The sequence below is a fragment of the Castor canadensis genome, chromosome 8 (assembly GCF_047511655.1).
Source record: "Castor canadensis chromosome 8, mCasCan1.hap1v2, whole genome shotgun sequence".
Taxonomy (NCBI): domain Eukaryota; kingdom Metazoa; phylum Chordata; class Mammalia; order Rodentia; family Castoridae; genus Castor; species Castor canadensis.
The window spans coordinates 77,265,011-77,286,390 of NC_133393.1; the positions used below are offsets into that span (position 1 = coordinate 77,265,011).

A 21,380-nucleotide genomic window follows, 5' to 3' on the forward strand; every position below is an offset into this window, starting at 1 on the left:
AGATTTAAGATAGTGTCTAAAAAATCCACATTTTAAAATAAGCAGCCTTGTTAATTTCTGAGGGAGAATCTATTGACTATTATTTTAAGAAGTCTTCCACTACCACTATATATATTAGAAAAAGATACAGTGTCTCTTCTTGCTTTCTAAGATTTATTATCAATAGTTGCACAGATATAAACCTTTCACAATTAAAAGAAACAAGAGGTGGTTAATTAAAAAAATTAGTAAAATCGTTCCACATTTCATAGGATACATGCTTTATATTTCTTTGTGTAAAAAGAGTTTCTTTGTTCAGACTTAAAACAGTTTCAATAATGTGTAAAGGATGAATACCTGATCAAAAATTATTTTTAAGATTTTTCACTATTTTTAACACAATATATTAAGTCAATTAACATATATGGAAAAATTAATATAAATATGGAAAAATGTTGAATCAAAGGTTTTAAAATTCTAGATGGTAGCGAGTTTAATTTAGGAATATTTAGAGAGTGTTCAAGATGGCAGAGTCTGCAAAATCCCAGAACACTGAGCTCTCCACAAGCCGGAAAGTAAATTTCAGGTTTGTGTCAGCAAGGGTAGGAAAAACAGTTTATTCCCCCAAATAAGAGGTCACCAATATATAGGCAGACCAAATCTATACTGTTCAACCTTTAAATTAGCTTTTTATAGCTCAAAGTAGCCCAGATGTGCAGGCGCTACAGCTGCCACGCCTGGAGTTGTTTTTTTTCTTTAACCCTCTCTTCTAAAGAGCAAAACAGTTAATGCAGAGCACTACAGACTGGGCCCTGAAAGTGCCTGGGTAGTCCTGGATCCTCAAGCAAAGGACCGAGAATCACAGACATGGAAACTCTGACTACTGCTTGTAACCCTGACCTACCAAGCTCCAATACAACCAAGAGACGCCTGCAGCCCATTCACTTTATTTTATACCTACTTTCTACATTACTCCCATTCTTTCTATCCCTCTGCAAGCCCTGACAACAGCACCCTCCCCCACAATGACTGAACTATACCTTTACACCTATTAGGGCTTATTCCTCCTTAGCCCCCATATCTCATACCTTTTTGCTACCTCTCTCCAACCCATGTCTCCTCATCTCCTTTTCTTCCCCATAATTTTTATTATCTAGGATTTAATCTCTATGCAAACAACTTTTATTTCCCCACTACCCAGCTGTTTACAAATAACACTGCCAAAGGTTTTACACACCACATAAATAACTGGTTTGGCACTGAAGCCATAAATTTGTTATTGCTAAGTTATACCTCCAGGTCAGAAAACACAAATGATACAACAAACCTAGCTAAGTTGAGGGAAAGATAACAGGGGATTTAAAACCCCCAACGACACATGAGCAAATACCAAAATACGAATATGAGGAATAAAAGAAGGCAGGGGAATATGAGTTCTCAAATGGTTAACAATCACACAATAGAGGATTTGGTGGACTGTGAAGGGGATGAAACCTCAGTCTTTGAGGTCAAAAGAATGATGATAAGAAGTCTAAGGAACTTAAAGAGGACATACAAAAACAACTAAATGAATCCCAAGAGTATGGCTAAAAAAATGTGAGAAGACACAGGAACAACAAAATGAAATTAAAGAGGATGTAAATAAATATCAGAACAAAACCAAAGAAGCTACATAAAAAAAGAGATAAATGAAATAAAGAAGGCACTACAAGATATGAAAGAGTAGCTTAACAAAGTAAGCTTGTTAAGGAAGACTTAACAAAATCTAAAAAAAAAAAAAAAAGAATCAAACAGAAACCCTGGAAACAAAAAGCTACTTAAGTCAAATAAAAAATACTGTTGAAAGCCACTCCAGAAGACTGAAACAAGTGGAAGACAAAATTTCAGGAATTGAAGAAAAAATAAATAACAAAGCAAAAACAACACAACACACAGGGAAAAGATTAAAGAGTGAAAGGAATATACAAGAACTTTGCGACCTTATCAAAAGAATCCTGGGCATTGAAGGGGGAGAAAAGGTGCAAGCCAAAAGTATAGAAAACTTAATCAACCAAATAACAACTAAAAACTACAGATCTTGAGAAAGAGATACCCATCCAGGTACAAGAGGTCTCTGAGACACCAAAGAGACATGACCAAAATAAATATGCCTCTCTAAAGCATATTATAGTCAAAACAATTAGCATGGAGAACAAGGAAAGAAAATTGAAGGTTGTAAGAGAGAAAATACAAACAATATATAAAGATTAAATATTAAAATAACAGCAGATTTTTCAACAAACATTAAAAGCAAGAAGGGGATGGAGTGAGGTCTTTCAAGCCCTGAAGGAAAACAATTTCAGTCCTCTACCCAGCAAGGCAATCTGCTGAAATTGAAAGAGAAATAAAAACTTCCATGATAAACAGAAACTAAAACAACAGTGACCACCAAATCAGCACTTCAGAAGGCACTTAAAGGAATGCTACACACAGACGGTTTTCGAAAATAAACATAGCCATGAAAGGATGGAAATTATTAAATCTTAAGAGATGACCAGACCAGCAATTATAGAGTAGCATATAAGCAACTGCACACACAAAAACCCTTACACATTGGAAACAACTAAACATCCACATATCTCTCAATATTAACACTGAATGTTAATGGCCTCAAATTCCCCATCAAAAGATAATGACTGGCAAGCTAGATTAAAAAGGAAGACATGACAATTTGGGGTGTACAAGAAACTCACTTCACAGACAGAAACAAACACTGGTTTAGGGTGAAAGGGTAGAAAAAAGATTTACCAAGCAAATGGCTCCCAGAAACAGACAGGAGTAGCTACACTTACATCAGATAAAGTAGACTTCAAACTTAAATAAATGAGAAGAGACAAAGGAGGTAACTTCATACTAATAAAAGGAGCAATACAGCAAGAGGAAATAACAACTGTGAACTTATATGCACTTAATGTTGGTGCACCCAACTTCATTAAACATACACTACTGGTCTTAAAAACACAGATACTTCCAACACAGTGATAATGGGAGACTTCAATATTCCACTATCACTGACAGACAGGACACCCAGACCCCCCCCTGCCAAAAAAAAAGTCAACAAAGAAACATTAGAATTGAATGACACTATAGATCAAACAGACCTGACAGAGTACTCCATTCTGCAATAGCACAATAGACACTCTTCTCAGCAGTACTTGTAACTTTCTCCAAAATAGATCATATTTTAGGACACAAAGCAAGTCTTGACAAATATAAGAAAACTGAAGTAATCTCCTGCATGCTGTCTTATCACAGTGGAATAAAACTAGAACTCAACAACAAAAAATACTCAAAACACCTGGACGCTGAAAAACACATTGCTCTATGACCAATGGGCCATGGAAGGAATAAAGAAACCTACGGGATACAGCAAAGCCAGTGCTAAGGAGAAAGTTTATAGCCATGAATGCAAACATTAAAAAAAAAAAAATAGAAAGATCTCAAATAAACTAGCTAATGATGAACCTTGAACTCCTAGAAAAACAAGAACAAACTAAACCCAAAACCAACAAAAAGAGAGAGATAATAAAAATAATGGTTGAAATCAATGAAACAGAGACCAAAAAAAACATATGAAGAATCAATGAAAGAAAAAGTTGGTTCTTTGAAAAGATAAATAAAATTGATAAACCCTTAGCAAACCTGAATAAGATGAGGGAAAAGATCCTTATTAATAAAACTGTACATAAGAAAGGGGAGATCACAACAAACACCAACAAAATCCAGTGAATCATTAGGGAATACTTTGAAAATCTATATTCAAATAAATTAGAAAATCTAGAAGAAATGGATAAACTTCTGGATGCGTATGACCAACCAAAATTGAACTAAGAGGATACAAATAACCTAACTAGATCTATAAAAGTAATGAAACTGAAAACAATTTTCAATAAAACACTGGCAAATTAATTCAACACATCAAAAGTACTACATACCATGATCAAGTCACTTTCATTTCAGGAATGCAAGGATGGTTAACATACGTAAATCTTTAAATGTAATACAGCATATTAACAGAAGCAAACACAAAAATCCCATGATCACCACAACAGATGCAGAAAAAGTCTTCAACAAAATTCAACATCCTCTCATGACAGAAGCTCCAATGAAACTAGGAACAGAAGTAATGTACCTCAACATAATAAAGGCTATATATGACAAGGCTATAGCCAACATCATACTAAATCAGGAAAAACTGAAACCATTTCCTCTAAGTCAGGAATGAGAAAAGGGTATCCATGCTTCCCATTTTTATTCAACACAGTATTGGAATTCCTAGCCAAAGCAATAAGGAAGAAGAAATAAAAGGAATTCAAGTAGGAAAGGAAGAAACCAAACTATCCCTATTTGCATATGACAGGATCTTAAACCTAAAAGACCCAGAAAACTCCACCAAAAAACTTCCTGGATATCATAAACATCTTCAGCAAAGCAGCACAACACTAAATCCATTAACAAAAATCAGTAGCCTTACTATGTACCAATAATGAACTGACTCAGAAAGAATATAGAAAAAAATTCCATTTATGATAGCCTCAAAATATTTAGGAAAAAACTTTACAAAGGAAGTTAAAGACCTCTACAATGAAAAGTATAAACCACTGGAGAAAGAAATCAGAGAAGACTTCAGAAGATGAAAAGTTCTCCCATGCTCATGGATTGGCACAATCAACATAGTGAAAATGGCTATGTTAACAAAAGCATTCCACATGTTCAATGCAATCACCATCAAAATTTCATTAACATTCATCACAGAGGTTGAGAAGTCAACTATAAGGTTTGTATGGAAGCACAAACAAGTGTGAATAGACAAGGCAATACTGAGCAAAAAGAGCAATACTGGAGGTATCACAATACCTTATATCAAACTATATACTACAGAGCTGTAACAATAAATACAGCATGGTAATGGCACAAAAACAGACAAGAAGACCAGTGGAACGGAATAGAAGACCCAGGTATCTGCTCCCACCTGATTTTTGAAAAAGGTGACATAAACATATGATGGGAGAAAAGAGCCTCTTCAACAAATGTTGCTGGGAAAACTGGGTATCTGCACGTAGAAAACTGAAACTAGATCCATTTCTTTCACTTTCTACAAATATCAACTCCAAGTGGATTAAGGGCCTTAATAGAAGACTTAAAACTTTGGAATTAGTGCAGGGAACAGTAAGGAGTACATTGGAACTTATAGGCAGAAACAATAACTTCCTAAATAGTATCCCAGTGTCTCAGCAACCAAGTGAAAAGACTGACAAATGGCATTGCACGAAACTTCTGCACAGCAAAAGAATTGGTCACCAGATTGAACAGGCAGCCCACAGAATGGGAGAAAATCTTTGTTAGCTGTACATCTGAAAGGGATTAATAACCAGAATATATAGGGGCTCAACAAACTAAAGTCCCAAAGAATCAATGATGTAATGAAGAAATGGCCGAATGAACTGAACAGAGCTTTTTCAAAGGCAAGTACAAAAGGCCAAAAACCACACGAAAAAATGTTCAACATCCCTGGCCAGAAAGGAAATGCAAAACAAAACCACATTAAGATACTTCCTCACCCCTGTTAGAATGGCTATCATTAAGAACAAAAACTGCAACAAATGCTGGCAAGAATGTGGGGAAAAAGGAACCCTCATACACTATTGATGGGAATGTCAATTAGTACAACCACTATGGAAAACAGTATGGCTCCTCAAAAAACTAAAAACAGAACTATACCATATGATCCAGCAATACCACTCCTAGGGATATACTTGAAAGAATGTAAGTCAGGTTACAACAAAGACACCTGTACTCCCATATTTATTGCACTATTATTCACAATAGCCAAGATATGGAAACAGTGAAGGTGTCTTACAACTGAAGAATGGATTAAGAAAATATATATTTGTATATACACAATGGAATTTTCTTTAGCCTTAAAGAAGGATGAAATTTTGTTGTTTGCAGGTAAATGGATGGAACTTGAGAACATCATCTTAAGTCAAATTAGCCAAAGGTCACATGTTTTCTCTCATATGTGGATTATAGGCCCAAGACAAACAGAAGCTGCATACAAATATATACAGAACATGTACTCAAAAGTGGAACTGGTAGAGGAGATTAAGGGAAGAGGAAAAGAAGGAAAGAAAGATAGCAAATAATAATAAAATCCATCACATTTGTGTAGGAACAAGACACAGCAAAGCACAATGGAAACTGTTAAACAGTGTAAGATACAGGGAAAAGGGCGAGAAGTGCAGTGGAGGAGGGGTTATATTTTCTTAAGCACAGGCAAAAATCCCACAGAACAATGAACAGACACCTAAATAATGAAGGACAAGAATGTAAAACTGGTCATACTAAGAGGAAGGTACTAACAGGAGAGGGAGGGTAAAAGAAGGAAGTAAAGAATATGAATATGGTTGATGTACTTTCATACAAGAAAGAATATAGAATATGTAAACCTGATAAAGTCACCACAAGAGGAGGAATAAGGTAGAGAGGAGAAAAATGGAGAAGATGAACCAATTTGGGATACAATACCTACATACATAGAAATGTCATAATAAAACTCCATGTATAGCTTTCTTAAATGACCAAGTGTCTTTTTTTAAAAAATGAAGGACAGGAACATAAAACAAGTCCTGTCTGGGGGGTGGTACTCGTGGGAGAGGGGAGAACATAAGGAAAGGGTGAAGCAGGGTACATATGGTGGAAATACTATTTACTCATGTATGAAATGCAAAAATGAGATCTGTTGACAATGTTCTAAAAATAGGCAGAGGGGGAATAAAACAGAATGGTAGAGGGGGTAAGTCTAACTAAGACATATTGTTAGCATTTTTGTAAATGTCACAGTGTACCCCCAGTACAACAATAATTTGTTAAAAAGAAAAAGGAAAAAAGAAAATTTAAATAGAACAGTGTTGTAACAATACTTTCAGAATATCAAATGTATACCTACATATAAATGAATAAACAATATATCAAAGTAAAAACAACAACAAATCAACTGGTATTGGAGTATGACAGATCCAACTGAGGATCAGGATGGAGTGACAGTAAACCAACAAGGCTCTTTAGTCTTAATTCTTCTTTGGAAGGTATAAATTTCCTCTGGTCATTGTTCCCTAGAGGACCTGAGCACTACTACAAACAAGAACTGCATTAACACCACTATTTTCATCTACATGTACAGGTAAAAAAAGGAGAGCTCTGACTAGAAACCAGGCCTTCTACCTCCTAAACCACTGGAATTTCCTCTGTCATTTCAACACCCTACATTACAGGGAAATCAGATGCCTCCTTGAGGGGCAGTACCTCTCAAAAGGGAGGGGTCACTTAAAAGTATCTGTAGTATTTGTAGCTGAGGTTGGTGGTGGATTTGGTTGAAGAGAAAAAAAAAAGATAGAGAAAAGTTCATATAGGTTGCTCCTGAGAAGGAGCCCCTGAAATCTCTTGGTCTTCCTCCAAAGAATTGTGTTACTACTTCTTCCACTCAGGAATGGACAGTAGAGTCCTTGGGACAGAAGACCTACTAGGAGGTGAAAGAAGTCAGCTAAAGGAGTTCAGGTGAGTTTTTGGATTACTATGAGGAAGGCTGATTTCTCAGTGTGGTTAAAACAATGAAAAGTCATTCATTGATAAGAGTAATGCTGTGATAGCCAAAATGCCCTGAGCTCTTTGCTATCTGTGCCATGCAGTATTTTAAAAGCTATACACAAATGTATTAAATCCTTATTACAAGTCTGATGAAGAAGAAATGATCATAATTAATCCCCATGTCAGATGGGGAAATAGAAGCTTGCCAAAAGTTACACAATTCAAACTCAAATACTCTGGCTCTATATCAATGATGCCTGAAAAATTTTGCAGAAGTGATAAGAAAGTATCTTACTGGACTATAACAAATGAAGGTAGAGGCTGCTAGGAAAAAAAAAAATGTTTAAGCAGCAGTTTCTCCAAATCTCAAAAGCCAAACCCTAAACTTAAGCACTTGAATTCTATTAAAAAAATAAATCTCTTGAGGTAGTAATATGCTGGGATTCCAGTGAAAAGGAAGGATGTCCATTAAAAAAAAATCGAAAGCAGCTTTTATCTCTGATTAGTGCTGACCTGAATCTCAGAGGTCAGCAAACCTAATTTCCAGCATATGTACTATTAAGATGTGTTTTAGCACAGCACTCCTAATGGTAATCTATCATTTTATTTATTATCTTAATGAGACAGCCCAAATCATTGCTGGATAGCTATGACTAATAGGAGTATTTTTCTTATATTAAGTAAAAAAATCTATGTTTTCATAGCATCTACTATTTACTACACTGAGATACCCATTAAGGTTCTCTTTAGTCTTTTCTCCAGGATAAACACCTCTGCTGTCTTCAACGGCTACACAAACCCATGGATTTTTTTTTTTTTTATTGAAAATGTGAGTGACTTTATTTCTGCTCCATTTCCCAGACATTTTTTTTCTTTTATTATTCATATGTGCATACAAGGCTTGGTTCATTTCTCCCCCCTGTCCCCACCCCCTCCCTTACCACCCACTCCACCCCCTCCCTCTCCCCCCCACCCCCTCAATACCCAGCAGAAACTATTTTGCCCTTATTTCTAATTTTGTTGTAGAGAGTATAAGCAATAACAGGAAGGGACAAGGGTTTTTGCTGGTTGAGATAAGGATAGCTATACAGGGTATTGACACACATTGATTTCCTGTGCATGGGTGTTGCCTTCTAGGTTAATTCTTTTTGATCTAACCTTTTCTCTAGTACCTGTTCCCCTTTTCCTACTGGCCTCAGTTGCATTTAAGGTATCTGCTTTAGTTTCTCTGCGTTAAGGGCAACAAATGCTAGCTAGTTTTTTAGGTGTCTTACCTATCCTCACCCCTCCCTTGTGTGCTCTTGCTTTTATCATGTGCTCATAGTCTAATCCCATTGTTGTGTTTGCCCTTGATCTAATGGCCATATGAGGGAGAACATACGATTTTTGGTCTTTTGGGCCAGGCTAACCTCACTCAGAATGATGTTCTCCAATTCCATCCATTTACCAGCGAATGATAACATTTCGTTCTTCTTCATGGCTGCATAAAATTCCATTGTGTATAGATACCACATTTTCTTAATCCATTCGTCAGTGGTGGGGCATCTTGGCTGTTTCCATAACTTGGCTATTGTGAATAGTGCCACAATAAACAAAATCCATGGATTTGAAACCTTTACCTGTCCCTCACCCTTTTCACTTACCCTGATGCTTCTCTATATACCATGGCTGCTTCTTAATCACTCTCTCATCTTTGCCTCAGGGCCTAGTCTTCAGTTCAGCTCATATTAGTATGTGCAAGGGCTTCTCCCATTTCTTCTGAACAGACAGTATGTACTCCCACAAAGTGAGTGTGGAACTCACTGTCTTTTTTCAACTAATTCAGGGACAAGTATCTGAAACAGTTCTGTTAGATCACTGTTTGGGGTATAATTTGATTAAAATAGAATTTAGTTAATGCTGTCCTGGAAATTTTAATTTTAATAGAAAAAATGTATTTTTCAACTCCAAATACAAGAGTATTATTAGAGGATAGACAATTAAGAAGCAGGAATGTGCTTCTACACTTGAAAAAAAATAGAAAATTGTATGATGCAGTTATGTAAAACAATGTCAAAGATGGATCTCATTCTGTCAAGTGAAACAGTTGTGTTATAGAGAAATAATGAATGAAATGGGCAGAAGTTAAACACAAATGACACTTGAGTGTAAGAAAGGTTTTTGCTTGTTTAGTTATCATAGAAAACACACTTAAACCAGTCAGAATTTACCCTAGAATTTAGGCCTGTTTCAAATACAGAAAGAGTCTGTCCTCCTTCGTGAAGAAATTATGTGGTTCTAATGTTCTAGTGTTCCAAGAGTTTTGAAAAAAATGTTTCAAATTTGTTTCCATATTATTCCAAATTTAAAAACACTATGTGTTAGAAAGTAAGTTCATGAATACCAAATTTTTCAAACAAGGATAGAACAAAACATGGTTTTTTCTATTCACTTTTGTGCCTTTGAGCAACCTCCAAACAATAACAGAACAATAGTACCTTCAGTACATTGACTGTTTTCACAGTTCACATCTATTTATAATTTAGTTTAAGTCACACGTCATAGCATTGACTCAAAGTCCTTACTTCTCTTTTACTTTTTGCACTCTAATTTTATATTGTTTGACTAAGAAACCAGTATCAGAAGTGGTATCCATATTGTCTTTGGAGGATTAACTGTCAACATTAGAAAAAAGTTGAAAACTGAATTCTTCACCCAGGCACCTACCTGCTAAACTACCAAAGGTAAGCTTTCTGCGACCCACTTTCTCAACAAGCCAGACTCCCACGAGTGTGAAAATGAAATTTGTGAAAGCTGTAACTGAAGCCAGCCATATTGCAAGTCTATCGTCTTCCACACCAGACATCTGCAGGATGGTTGCACTGTAGTACCTGCAAGGCAAAGAATGGAATGGTTGTTGCTGAGTTATTCAAAGAAACAGTTATTCAGATAGAAAGATATAGTCACCTTAAAAAAAATATGGCTAATTATATAATAGCAAGTTTGAGAAGTCATGCAAGTTGTTGAAAGGATTGCAACACAGAATTTGTGTTCAGATATATTTGTTTGGTACTTTGTATAATAAAGAAAAGACACCCAAGCAAGAGGATAGAGGGCTGGCAACTTCCAAACTGAAATATATCCTGCCACTGGGGACAGAGGCAGCTGGTAGTTTCAAATAACTCCATCAAGGCCATCAAGGATAAGCAACAGTATGGGGTATGAATCAGAAATCATCATACACTGAGAATTAATGTATTTGAAAGAATAAAGTGACTCATTGCATATGATAAGGAAATGTGATATAATGGTAGAAATTAAACAAGTAAAGAATCTCTTCGAAGACACAGGAATCAGGCACGATGAGCACTCCTATAATGCTAGCTACCTGGGAGGCAGAGATTGGGAGAACTGCAGTTTAAGGCCAGTCCAGGCAAAAAGTTAGCTATACCCCATTCTCAAACAATGGTTAGGTACAGTGGTATATGCCTTTCATCCCACTTATCATGAGAAGTTTAAAATAAGATCCTGGTCCAGCCCTGGCATAAAGTAAGACCCTGTCTCAAAAATAACCAATACAAAAAGTGCTGGGGATGTGGCTCAAGAGGTAGCACACCTGCCCAGCAAGCACAGACCCTGAATTCAACACTCAGTAACACAAAAAAACAAACAAACAAAAAGAAGACAGGGAGAAGAAAAGAGTCAGAATGTATCTAGCTAGCACTGTAGGAGATGAGAAGTAGACATATGTACTGGTTTTGTGCTCCTCCAGTACAATCTGCAAAGGAGGCTCTGCAGACTTGTTTTGTGCCAGTTGAGTTCACTGTGGACTACTTCTTAAAGACCGTGATGTCAGTGTGTTGGTATGCAATAGAAGGTATGTCTGGCACACTTGAGGATGACACTTTCTCACAGAACGCTTCTTTTCTGGTGGAAATATCAATAGCTGTATTACTTCATTACTTTAAAGTTGACTTGAAAACAAACAAAACAAAATACTCCCAGCAATTTGTGATGAAATGTGCTAGGACTCAAATCCTAGACACATTCTGAGTCATGGCTTTGCCTAGCCCTTTGACCCATTCTAAAACAAGTTTGCTTTACCCAAATTAAACAGTGAGCTTCCGAGCAATATGTGAAATCAAGCTGGACATTTCCACACTTACAAACCTAAAGTCTTCAGATATTTATTAACACTTTCATAATATTTAAAAAATGAAATGTTTTAAGTCTCATTGATTCAGCAATGGCTTCTATTTACTATTTTTTAAATTAATTATGATCATTCTTATGTACAATATTAACATGGACTCAACCATCTTGGTAGAGTGTTTTTAAACAGTAAGTCAAGTTTATTAATTACTACATAAGATGTGTTTTAGTGATCACACTGAAAATTCTGCCAACCATTTTAATACTTTAGTTATTTTTCATACAGGGTTTCTTGTTTTTGCCTGTGGTTGGCCTGATGAGCCTCCTACTCTCTACTTCCTGAGTAGCTTATATTAAACAGCTGTGCTCCACCATACCCAGCTAGGACTTTGACAAACAAGTCTTTTATAAAAAGAGAAATTCCCAGTGGATGACACATATCACAATGAAAATTATAAATATTTTGCAGCTAGAGTATAAAGTGATGAAAATTATGACAACAATCTATCCTATCTGAATGGTGCTGTATAGTTTTCAAGTTCTACCATATACATTTCAGAAGGATATGTGTAGCAAACCTAAATGTAACCACTAAGAGAACAACATAAATATGTACTCAAAAAAGGCAGAAAATAGAAACACTGGGAAAAAAATCAAATATTTAAAGCTAAAAGGATTTGATGCTTGGCCCTGCTACTAAACTTCAGAATCTTCTCAATGTTTTATGAACAAAACCAGGTACATGGTACAAAATAATTATTAGAAAAGGAGCCATAAAAACTACAGGAGACTGTATTTCTTGCTTCTAGTTTTGATACAATGAAATCAGGAAACTGCAAGTAGTATGGTAAGGGGAAAAATGGGAGTGGCATCAAATTAAGTTGTTTTTTTGAGTTTTATTTAAAATGAAGTTGCGTAAGTATAAAATATCACTTCGTGTACTAAAGTCTTAGAGGCAGACTATAACAAAATATTGTTCTGGGGTTCAGATATCTAAATTCGAATGGCAAGTCTTTGGTGTGTTGTCAGATAATTCAATTCCTCATGCACTGAATACTTATTTGTTGAGTGTCTGCTATGTAAGTTATATGAGTTACAAAGACTTCACAAATGTTATTAGATGTTGCTGCCCTCAAGAGACTCATAGTATTACAGAATGAAATGGAAAGAAATCATTTTAATATCACAAGATGTACATGTTACAGTGTGACACAGAGGACAGAGAAATAATTTTATATGAAGTGGAGGGTTCCCTGATTTTCCAGAGAATTCAATGCTTGTGATGAGTCCTAAAGAATTCACAGGGGTTTCCAGCAAATATAACAATCTGGAACTGCATGGTAGTGAAGGAAGTGACATAAACAAAAAACAAAAGTTCAAAACAGCATGCAGGGTCCTAAGTATTTTACCTTGGCAGAACATAAGGTACATATGAAAATAGACAAGTATAACATAAAGCTATAGAAATTCTGTTGTGGAAAGGCCTTGAATGAGACACTGTATGTTTGAGCTTTATTTTGCAGGCAACGGAACATCATGAAATGAACTTTATAGAGAGATAACAGGATGCACCAGGAGGGTTCTAGTGACAAGCCAAGTAGGTGGACTAGAGGCATACAGCTCCAATAGCACAGAGTCCTGATATATATCCAAGCCATTACACTGGCAATGGGCAGCTAGGGATTATCATTATCATGGACACAGTGAAAGTAGGGGCTAAAATTCACTGATGTGTAGGCAACAGTGGCAACTTGCAATAAGTATTTTCCTGTATGAACTGCCTTGAGTTTCATCTTCATTTTCTTTTCTCTAACATTGGTAAATGTACTCATTTTTATTGCCACCATAACAAATCACTACAAGCTTGGCAGCTTAAATTTAGTGGGTGTAGTGGTACACACCTGTAATACCAGCTACTCAGGAGGTGGAAACAGCTAGTTGGAGGCCATCTAGGGCAAAGTTAGCAAGATCTGGTCTTAAAAACAAAATACAAACATAATGTTTGGGGGTGTGGCTGTTCAATGTTTTCATAAATTGCATCAGCCAACTTTTTATGTAATACAGGGCTACCACTGTATTTACTACATACTAACCCTTCAGGCAGCAGTTTGAATTTTCAGGGGACCAGACATTCACAAGCTGCACAAAGCTGCTGGATGCTGGTGGCTCATGGCTGTAACTCTAGCTACTTGGGAGGCTGAGATCAAGGGGATTAGGGTTTGAGGCCAACCCGGGCAAAAACTTTGCAAGGCTCCATCTCATCCAATAGCTGAGCACAATGGCGTGCACCTGTGATCCCAAGCTACACAGGAAGCTAAGATCAGGAGGATCACAGTTCCAGACCAGCCCAGGCAAAACAGTTTGCAAGACCTCCTCTCACTGGACAAAAGCTGGGAGTAGTGGCACCCGCCAGTAATCCCAGCAACAACAGAAGTGTAAAGTAGGGAAATTCACAGCACAGGCCAGACTGGACAAAAAGCAAGACCCTATCACCAAAATAACCAAGAAAAAGGGAAAGAAGTATGGCTCAAGTAGTATAGCTCCTGCCTAGCAGCACAAAGCCCTGAGTTCAAAACCCAAAGTCACCAAAATAAAACAAGTTGCACAAAGCATAAGAGAACCTTCTTCACATAAGAACAATATGAACAACTGCAAAAGGCTTTCTTCTTTTAGACTCAAAGCAGAAATATCTTCTCTTTTCAAAGTCATTTCATAATATGGATCAGACAAGCTATCATCTTCTTCAAAGATTCCCTGGGCAATTTTTGGTCATGTAACACATACCATCTTTCCCCTGAGTAAAGTTGTAAGGCCTGAGGACAGTGTGTTCTTATAGAAGAACAACTTTACAGCTCTGTGCAGAGGCTTACAAACAGAAAAGGCTGGAACTGAACATGTATCGCTATCTTCAACATGACCTGACACTCAACTTCCTGTCTCTAATTTTAATCAAAGACAAAGTATCTCTAAAAAAAATGTAGGTTTTGATAAAGCCAAGCTACCTTAATGATGGCTTTTAAAAAGCAATGAAAGAATAAACATATGTATTCTATATGCTTAGCAAAATATATGTTACATTCCTGTTTAAACATTTCCTAGGAGTTTCTTAAAAAAAAAAAACCTCAATATTTTTTTTAAGCTTCTTGAGGCCATAGCCTGTCTTTTTAACACCTGCCAATATTAGTGAATTGATAAGTAGGTACTTAATAACTGTATGTTGAATTTGTTGGATTTATCTATCACAGACTGTCAAAAAGGAATTAACCTACTTTGTAATCACTCCTTGAGACAAGGGAGATTTTACTACCTGCCTCATATTTTTTTTCACCTCTATTCCCATGTTGTGATTCTCGGGAATAGCATCACCATGGGTTGCTTATTCAAAATCTGAAGTGCTTACTGCTCCACCAGCCAAATTCTTCAAATATCCTAATCTCTGGCCAGCACTGCTTACCCTCTCAACTCACTCACTCAAACTCCTCACTGACACAACTCTTTACTCTCTTGTAGACTTTCATGCACACATCATTTCTTCAGTTATCTACCATCATTCATTCCTGCCCCTTTCCCACCACTACAGGAATCTTAAGGAGTTTACATTTTCAAAACCTGATGTTCTGAGATATTGGAGTGCTGCAGAAGGACCTGGAGGGCCTGTTAAGACACACATACAAGTTTTTGCTGCAAGATGCCAATGGAGGGACATCACCTGGCATTCTTCCTTGCAGATACATCATATTGAACATTTTTCATTACACCAGATTCCCGTTGAACTGAGAAGGTTGGTGCTAGAGGCAAAATAGTTTTGAAACCATCAACATCTCATGAGTGGGCGGATGAACACCAATAACAAGGATCCACGTGGCCTAGGTGGTGAAGTTGAAGCATGTGGCCCAGAGCAAAAAATTGCCAGGCACGTGGCCCGGGGCAAAGAAGCCACAGAGGGCAGCCCAGAGCAGAAAAGCTGCTGTGGCATGAAGTTCAGAAGCTATGGAGGATCCAGTGAATGATTTCTAACGTGGCAGAAAAACTTGTGAAAGGAATGTAGGCAGTGGAACATTTGAGTGTAAACCCCCCCACCCAACAAAGGATAGAGTCTTCAGGACCAGCAGGGCACTGCCACCAATCACAGCTCCATCTAAGAAACCAAAGAGGCATGCATCCTTATAGGAAGCTACCTTGTTATGCTTCCTGTCCCACTGCTCAGGCATGCTACCAGAGCAGACATATGACAAAGGAATGCACCCAGACTACAACAATGACTTAAATAGTCAGAGGCTTGGGACAGGGGAAAGAGACAAGCTTAGAGGAACAGTGTAAGACTGCAAGTGGAGGTCCCAAACTCCTGAAGCCTTTACCAGAGATTATATTCAGATCTCCAAATTCTCCCCCCTTGGAAAAGGAACACAAGACTGTGAAGAGATACCATTCCAGAGAAGTATCTGAGTAGACTGCCATCTCATAGACTGAAAAACTCAAGACACTGAAGGGCAAGAAAAATGCCAGCTCAGGAGAGCATTAGAAAATTTTAAAGTTTTTGATACTATGTTGTTTTTATCACTGTTAAGTTTTAGATGTTTAGATTTTTTATTCATTTGATTGTATTTTTTTTGTATACCTGAGTTAAGTAATTTTGTATTCTCCCATTTTCTTTTTAGTTATACTCCTCCCCTTTTTCTTTTCTCTAAGTCATCATATGAGAGCCACAAAACCTGCCTTGCAATATTCAATCTTAAATCTTACTGTCTCCTTCCCTTTCCTTTGCCCTTCCCCATTTATAATTCCCTCCTGCCTACAACTAGAACTGCTCTCCAGCTCATATTTACATCTCTGTTCACTCACTCATCATCACCTTATTACACATACTTTTAGCTCACAAGTAGACTACCAGATCATCATTTTTTGTTTGTTTGCTTGTTTTTGGTTTTGTTTATATTTGTTCAATTTTCTCCTCTCTCCGTCAACACAATATTAATTAGATCTCTCCTACTTTATTCTACTTTCTTATTAACTCCTTCTATTAAGCTTAGCCACCATTCCTTCCTGCCTTATAAAACCACATACCTTATATTACCATTAGAGTAATATCCCCTTATCTCCTTCCCATTACCAACTTTATCATCTTGGGTCTTTCTAGGTCATGAAAATTCATCTTTGCTCCTGTGTACCTCTAAAGACACTAAAGCACTAGTAGTGATTGATCTTTAGAGATTGCTCTAATCTTAAGTCTGTGGTTGCTCAGCTGTGATAGCTTTAGCAGCTGAGTTTTCTGTCCCTGTGTGGAGTAAGGTGCAGCACCCAGCATCTTAAGAACTGAAGCTGAATGTCTGACTACTAAGTCATACCTCCTAGTTCAGTGACAAGAAAAATATATCATAATCCAGAATACTATTCAGTCCTAATTATCCTAAATTATCTTTGAAAAATTCCCAACCAAAAATAACCCCAGGTGCATAATTCCCAAAGTAAACATGAAGCAACCATCCACAACCAAAGCATTAAACAATAGTGAAAAGGAGAAATATTAATCGACAAATTAAAAAAATGACAAGAATGATCGATGAAATCAAAGAAGAGATGTATAAGCAAGTGAATGAGTTCAAAGAGGATACAAATTAAAAGAATTCAGAGAATTCAAACAAACAGATGAATGAAATAAAGAAAACAATGCAGGATATGAAATAGGAATTCAATAAAGACATACAAATCCTGAAAAAAAAAAAACCCAAATTGAAATCTTAAATTAAAAGCTAAATATTCCAAGTGAAAACCTCAATTGATAGTACACCTAACAGAGTGGAGGAGCAGGCTAAAAACAGAGTACAAGGAACTGAAAATAAAGTAGATACATTAGATTAATTAGTCAAAGACAATGTAAACTAATAAGAAAACATCAATGGAACATGAAAGCCCTGTGGAACACCATCAAAAGACTAAGCTTATGAACCATGGGTGTAAAAGGATAAGAGGTACAAACTAAAGTATTGATAATTTATTAACAGATGATAGCTGAAAACCTGCCCAAGTACTGAGGAAGGGAGGGACATCTCGGTACAGAGGCTCTCAGAATACCAAATGGGCAGGATAAGAAAGAAGTCCCCCAGACATAATTAAAACACTAAACATACAGGAAAAAGAAAGAATATTGAAAGCTGTAGAAAAAAAGAAAAAGAAAAAAGGAATAAGTCACATATAAAGGCAACCCAAAGCCAGGTACTAGTGGATTATGCCTATAATCTTATCTACTTGAGAGGCTGAGATTGGAAGGACTGAGGTTTGAGGCCAGCCTGGGCAAAAATATCAGGAGACTCAACCTCAACCAACAGCTGGGCACGGTGGTATGTGTCTGTTATCCCAAATGATGTGGGAAGCTGGGATATGAAGGATTGTGGTTCTAGGCCAGGCCAAGCAAGAGTTTATGAAACCCCATCTCAAAGGAAAAAAGATGGGCTTGGTGGTACACACCATTCCGGTAGCTGTGGAAACAAAAAAATAGAAGAATCACACTCCAAGCCAGCATAGGCAAAAAGCAAGACCCTATTTCCAGAGTGACCAGAGGAAAAAGGCTGGAGGTGTGGTTCAAGCATCAGAGTGCCTATCAGCAAGCATGAAGCCATGAGTTCAAACCATAGTACCACCACCAACCACCACCCCTCCCAAAAAAAAAAAAAAAAAAAAAAAAAACCCAAAGGCAAACTCCATTTGAAAAACAGCAGATTGCTCAACACAAACTCGAATGGCAAGGAGGGCATGGAATGATGTATTTTAAGCCCTGAAAGAAAACAGCTGCCAACCTAGACTAATCTATTAAGCAAAACTATTCTTCACAGTTGAAGAAAAAATAAAAAACCTTCCACAATAAACAAAAACTAAAGGAATTCATGCCTAGCAAACCAGCACATCAGAAAGCAATTAAAAGAATCCTGCCCAGATGAGTAATATATAGATACAGCCTAGAAAATGCAAGAAAGGATAAGTCCCATTAGCCACATAGATTAGCAAAAAGGGAATAGGGGAAAAGTAAACAACAGAAAAAAAGAAAGTATCTGGAAACACTATATATCTTTAATATTAACACTCAATGTTAATGACCTCAATTTCTCAATCAAAGGACATAGAATAGTGAGTTGGATTAAAAAGCAAGATTCAAACATTATAGCTTACAAAAAATGCATCTCAAGGACAAAGGCAAACATTGGCTTAAAGTGAAAGGGTAGGAAAAGATCTTCCAAGCAAATGAACTCTGAAAGCAGGAAGAAGTAACTATACTCATTTTTGGTAAAGTAGACTTCGGACCAAAATTACTCAGAAGAGACAATGATGGTCACTTCATATTAATAAAGGGGACAATGCATCAAGAGGAAACAATCACTCATGTTATAAGAGTGCTTGCAAGCACAGGGCCCTGAGTTCAAACCCCATTACTGCAATAAATTAAAAAAGCATATAATCCAGTGATTTTTAGTATAGTTAAAATTGATCCTCTTAAGTAAATATAATAACAACTGTTGCTTCATAATAGAGTATTAAAACAACTTGCAGGGGTAGAAAAATCAAAACATCCCCAGGAGTAGGATGAGCGAGTTTTGTGTTTAAGTCCTTAGTTTTTCATCCAGCTCCCAGCACCATCCCTGTGGCCATTCAGCCACACTTTTCTACCTCACTGATCAGCCTGAGTTCCAGTTGCCCTTAAGTCTAGAGAACTCTGCATCTTGGTGGAATCACAAACTGGGATAATAGATCAAGAGTATGCAGAATGAAGTAGGAGAAAACAACAAAATACAGGAGCATGTTGAGGGTAGAATCTCACCTAGTAGACATATAAATATACCAAAATGTAAGACACACTATTTCTAGGAGGTGAGACTCAGGTATGCCTTTTTTAATATATAAGTCCAATTTTCCATATTAAGCACACATCACTTAAAATATGTGTAAAGTATTAAAATTTTGTTGAACTGAATGTCATGTGTTATTTTCATACACTATCAGCTTCCAACTCTGAATTAAATCTAATATTATTAATTTTAAGTAAAGCAATCATTAAATAAACATGAGAAACTTACATGTCTGTTTGCTTTCACAGAAAGACATTTTTCTTTGCCAAACTTAGTATTTTCTAAAATATGAAATAACCCAGTGTCTTTCATCTCTACATACTACAAATAAGACACAGTAATATTTAGACTTCATGATGATAATATTTTTGAATAGAAAAGAGATAACAATGGCAAAACATCTAAGTCAAATGCAATTAAACTGTATTTATTCAGGGTACACTATGCAGTAGCCACAGTGGAAGATAAAATGATGGGCAACATCTGGGAACTGTTTGGAGAGGGTGGGCTTGCATTCCACATAGAAACTACAAACCAATGGGCAGCAGTCTGTGAAAACAGGAAGGCAAGTGCTACTGGTACATGAGGGCAATGATTAACTCTGCCTGACCATTCAAACAGCTAATCAGTAATTCCAATCAGACACATGATTGTTTCTCATATTGAAAAACTACACAGGCAAAGAATCTTAAGGTGCTAGTTACCACTGGGTTGAGTTGGGAAGGGCATTTCAACTCAGCCAAGGATAGCGCACAGGAGAATTGGAAAGGGCCCAAGAGATTGCAAGTAAGTCATAAGCAGGATGATAAATGAGAATTGGAAATGGACCTGAGAGATTGTAAATTGCAAGCAGGATGATAAATGCCTATTTGATTTACTGACTGAAAAACTGCAGTGGCAGAGAGGGACCCTCCAGCCAGGAAGGTAATTTGTTTCTTTCACAGGTGCTAACAACGATCTGAATGGTGACTATAAAACAGGTGCCCTTGAGGCAGCGGATTCAGGATAAAATGGAAAAGGAGTTCCATCCACATAAGCTCATGTGGCAAGAACTAAACAGGGACTTGGGCATGCTGGAGGAAAAATAACAATATTAATTGCTCAGTTCCCAAAGACAAGAAAAACACATAGGCTGACCTCATTTGAAGTGTCTCACTCTTCACTCACCAACCCTCAACCGTGATGATATCTTATCTCCTCATGAATAGAGTAGGCTTATATAAAAGGAGCAAGGTGAAGCAGAATGCAATACTGTGAGCCAGGTCCTAAATTACTCATCTAACACATAAGAGGACTGAGAAATTCCTGCATTAAATATTCAATAACTGGTACACTTTTCTCCTCTCCTCTTCTGTAATGAGGATGAAGGAATAGTATGACAAGACTTAACTCATCTAGATATCAAAATCAATACTTCTGAGTTTAGATCATTACAATAAACTTTCTATGAAAAAAACAGATTAATGGGTATTTTATCACCACCAAAGTGCCCAGAGACAAATCCTGTTAGTGTGGAGGAATTCTTGTGTTTCACTGGGACAAGTGATTAGAGCCTATCTTAGAAATGCTGAAAATGCTTTGTCTTTCTTATTAGAAAAAAAAAAAGAACTGCTGAATCATGGAATAAAACATGTCTTTGTGTGGATAAGAATTATTTAGAGAATCTTACAAATAGAATTTCATCAGTTGTCCAACTTTTTTTTTTTGCAGTACTGGGATTTGAACTCAAGACCTTTGTACTTGGTAGGTAGGTGCTCTACTGCATGAACCACACCTCCAGCTCAAATCCACCCTTTTTGTCTGTCC

At 36.8% G+C, this 21,380-nt stretch overlaps 1 protein-coding gene across 2 annotated transcripts in view; it reads right to left on the reverse strand.

Annotated features, from left to right (window-relative positions):
* Window positions 1-21,380, reverse strand: part of Slc2a13 (solute carrier family 2 member 13) — a 331,342-nt gene that overhangs the window by 92,456 nt on the left and 217,506 nt on the right. For both annotated transcript variants that reach the window (XM_074083130.1, XM_074083129.1), the window contains exon 5: window positions 10,312-10,475. In XM_074083130.1, the coding sequence (XP_073939231.1) occupies window positions 10,312-10,475 (164 nt within the window). The remainder of the gene's footprint in view (window positions 1-10,311; window positions 10,476-21,380) is intronic.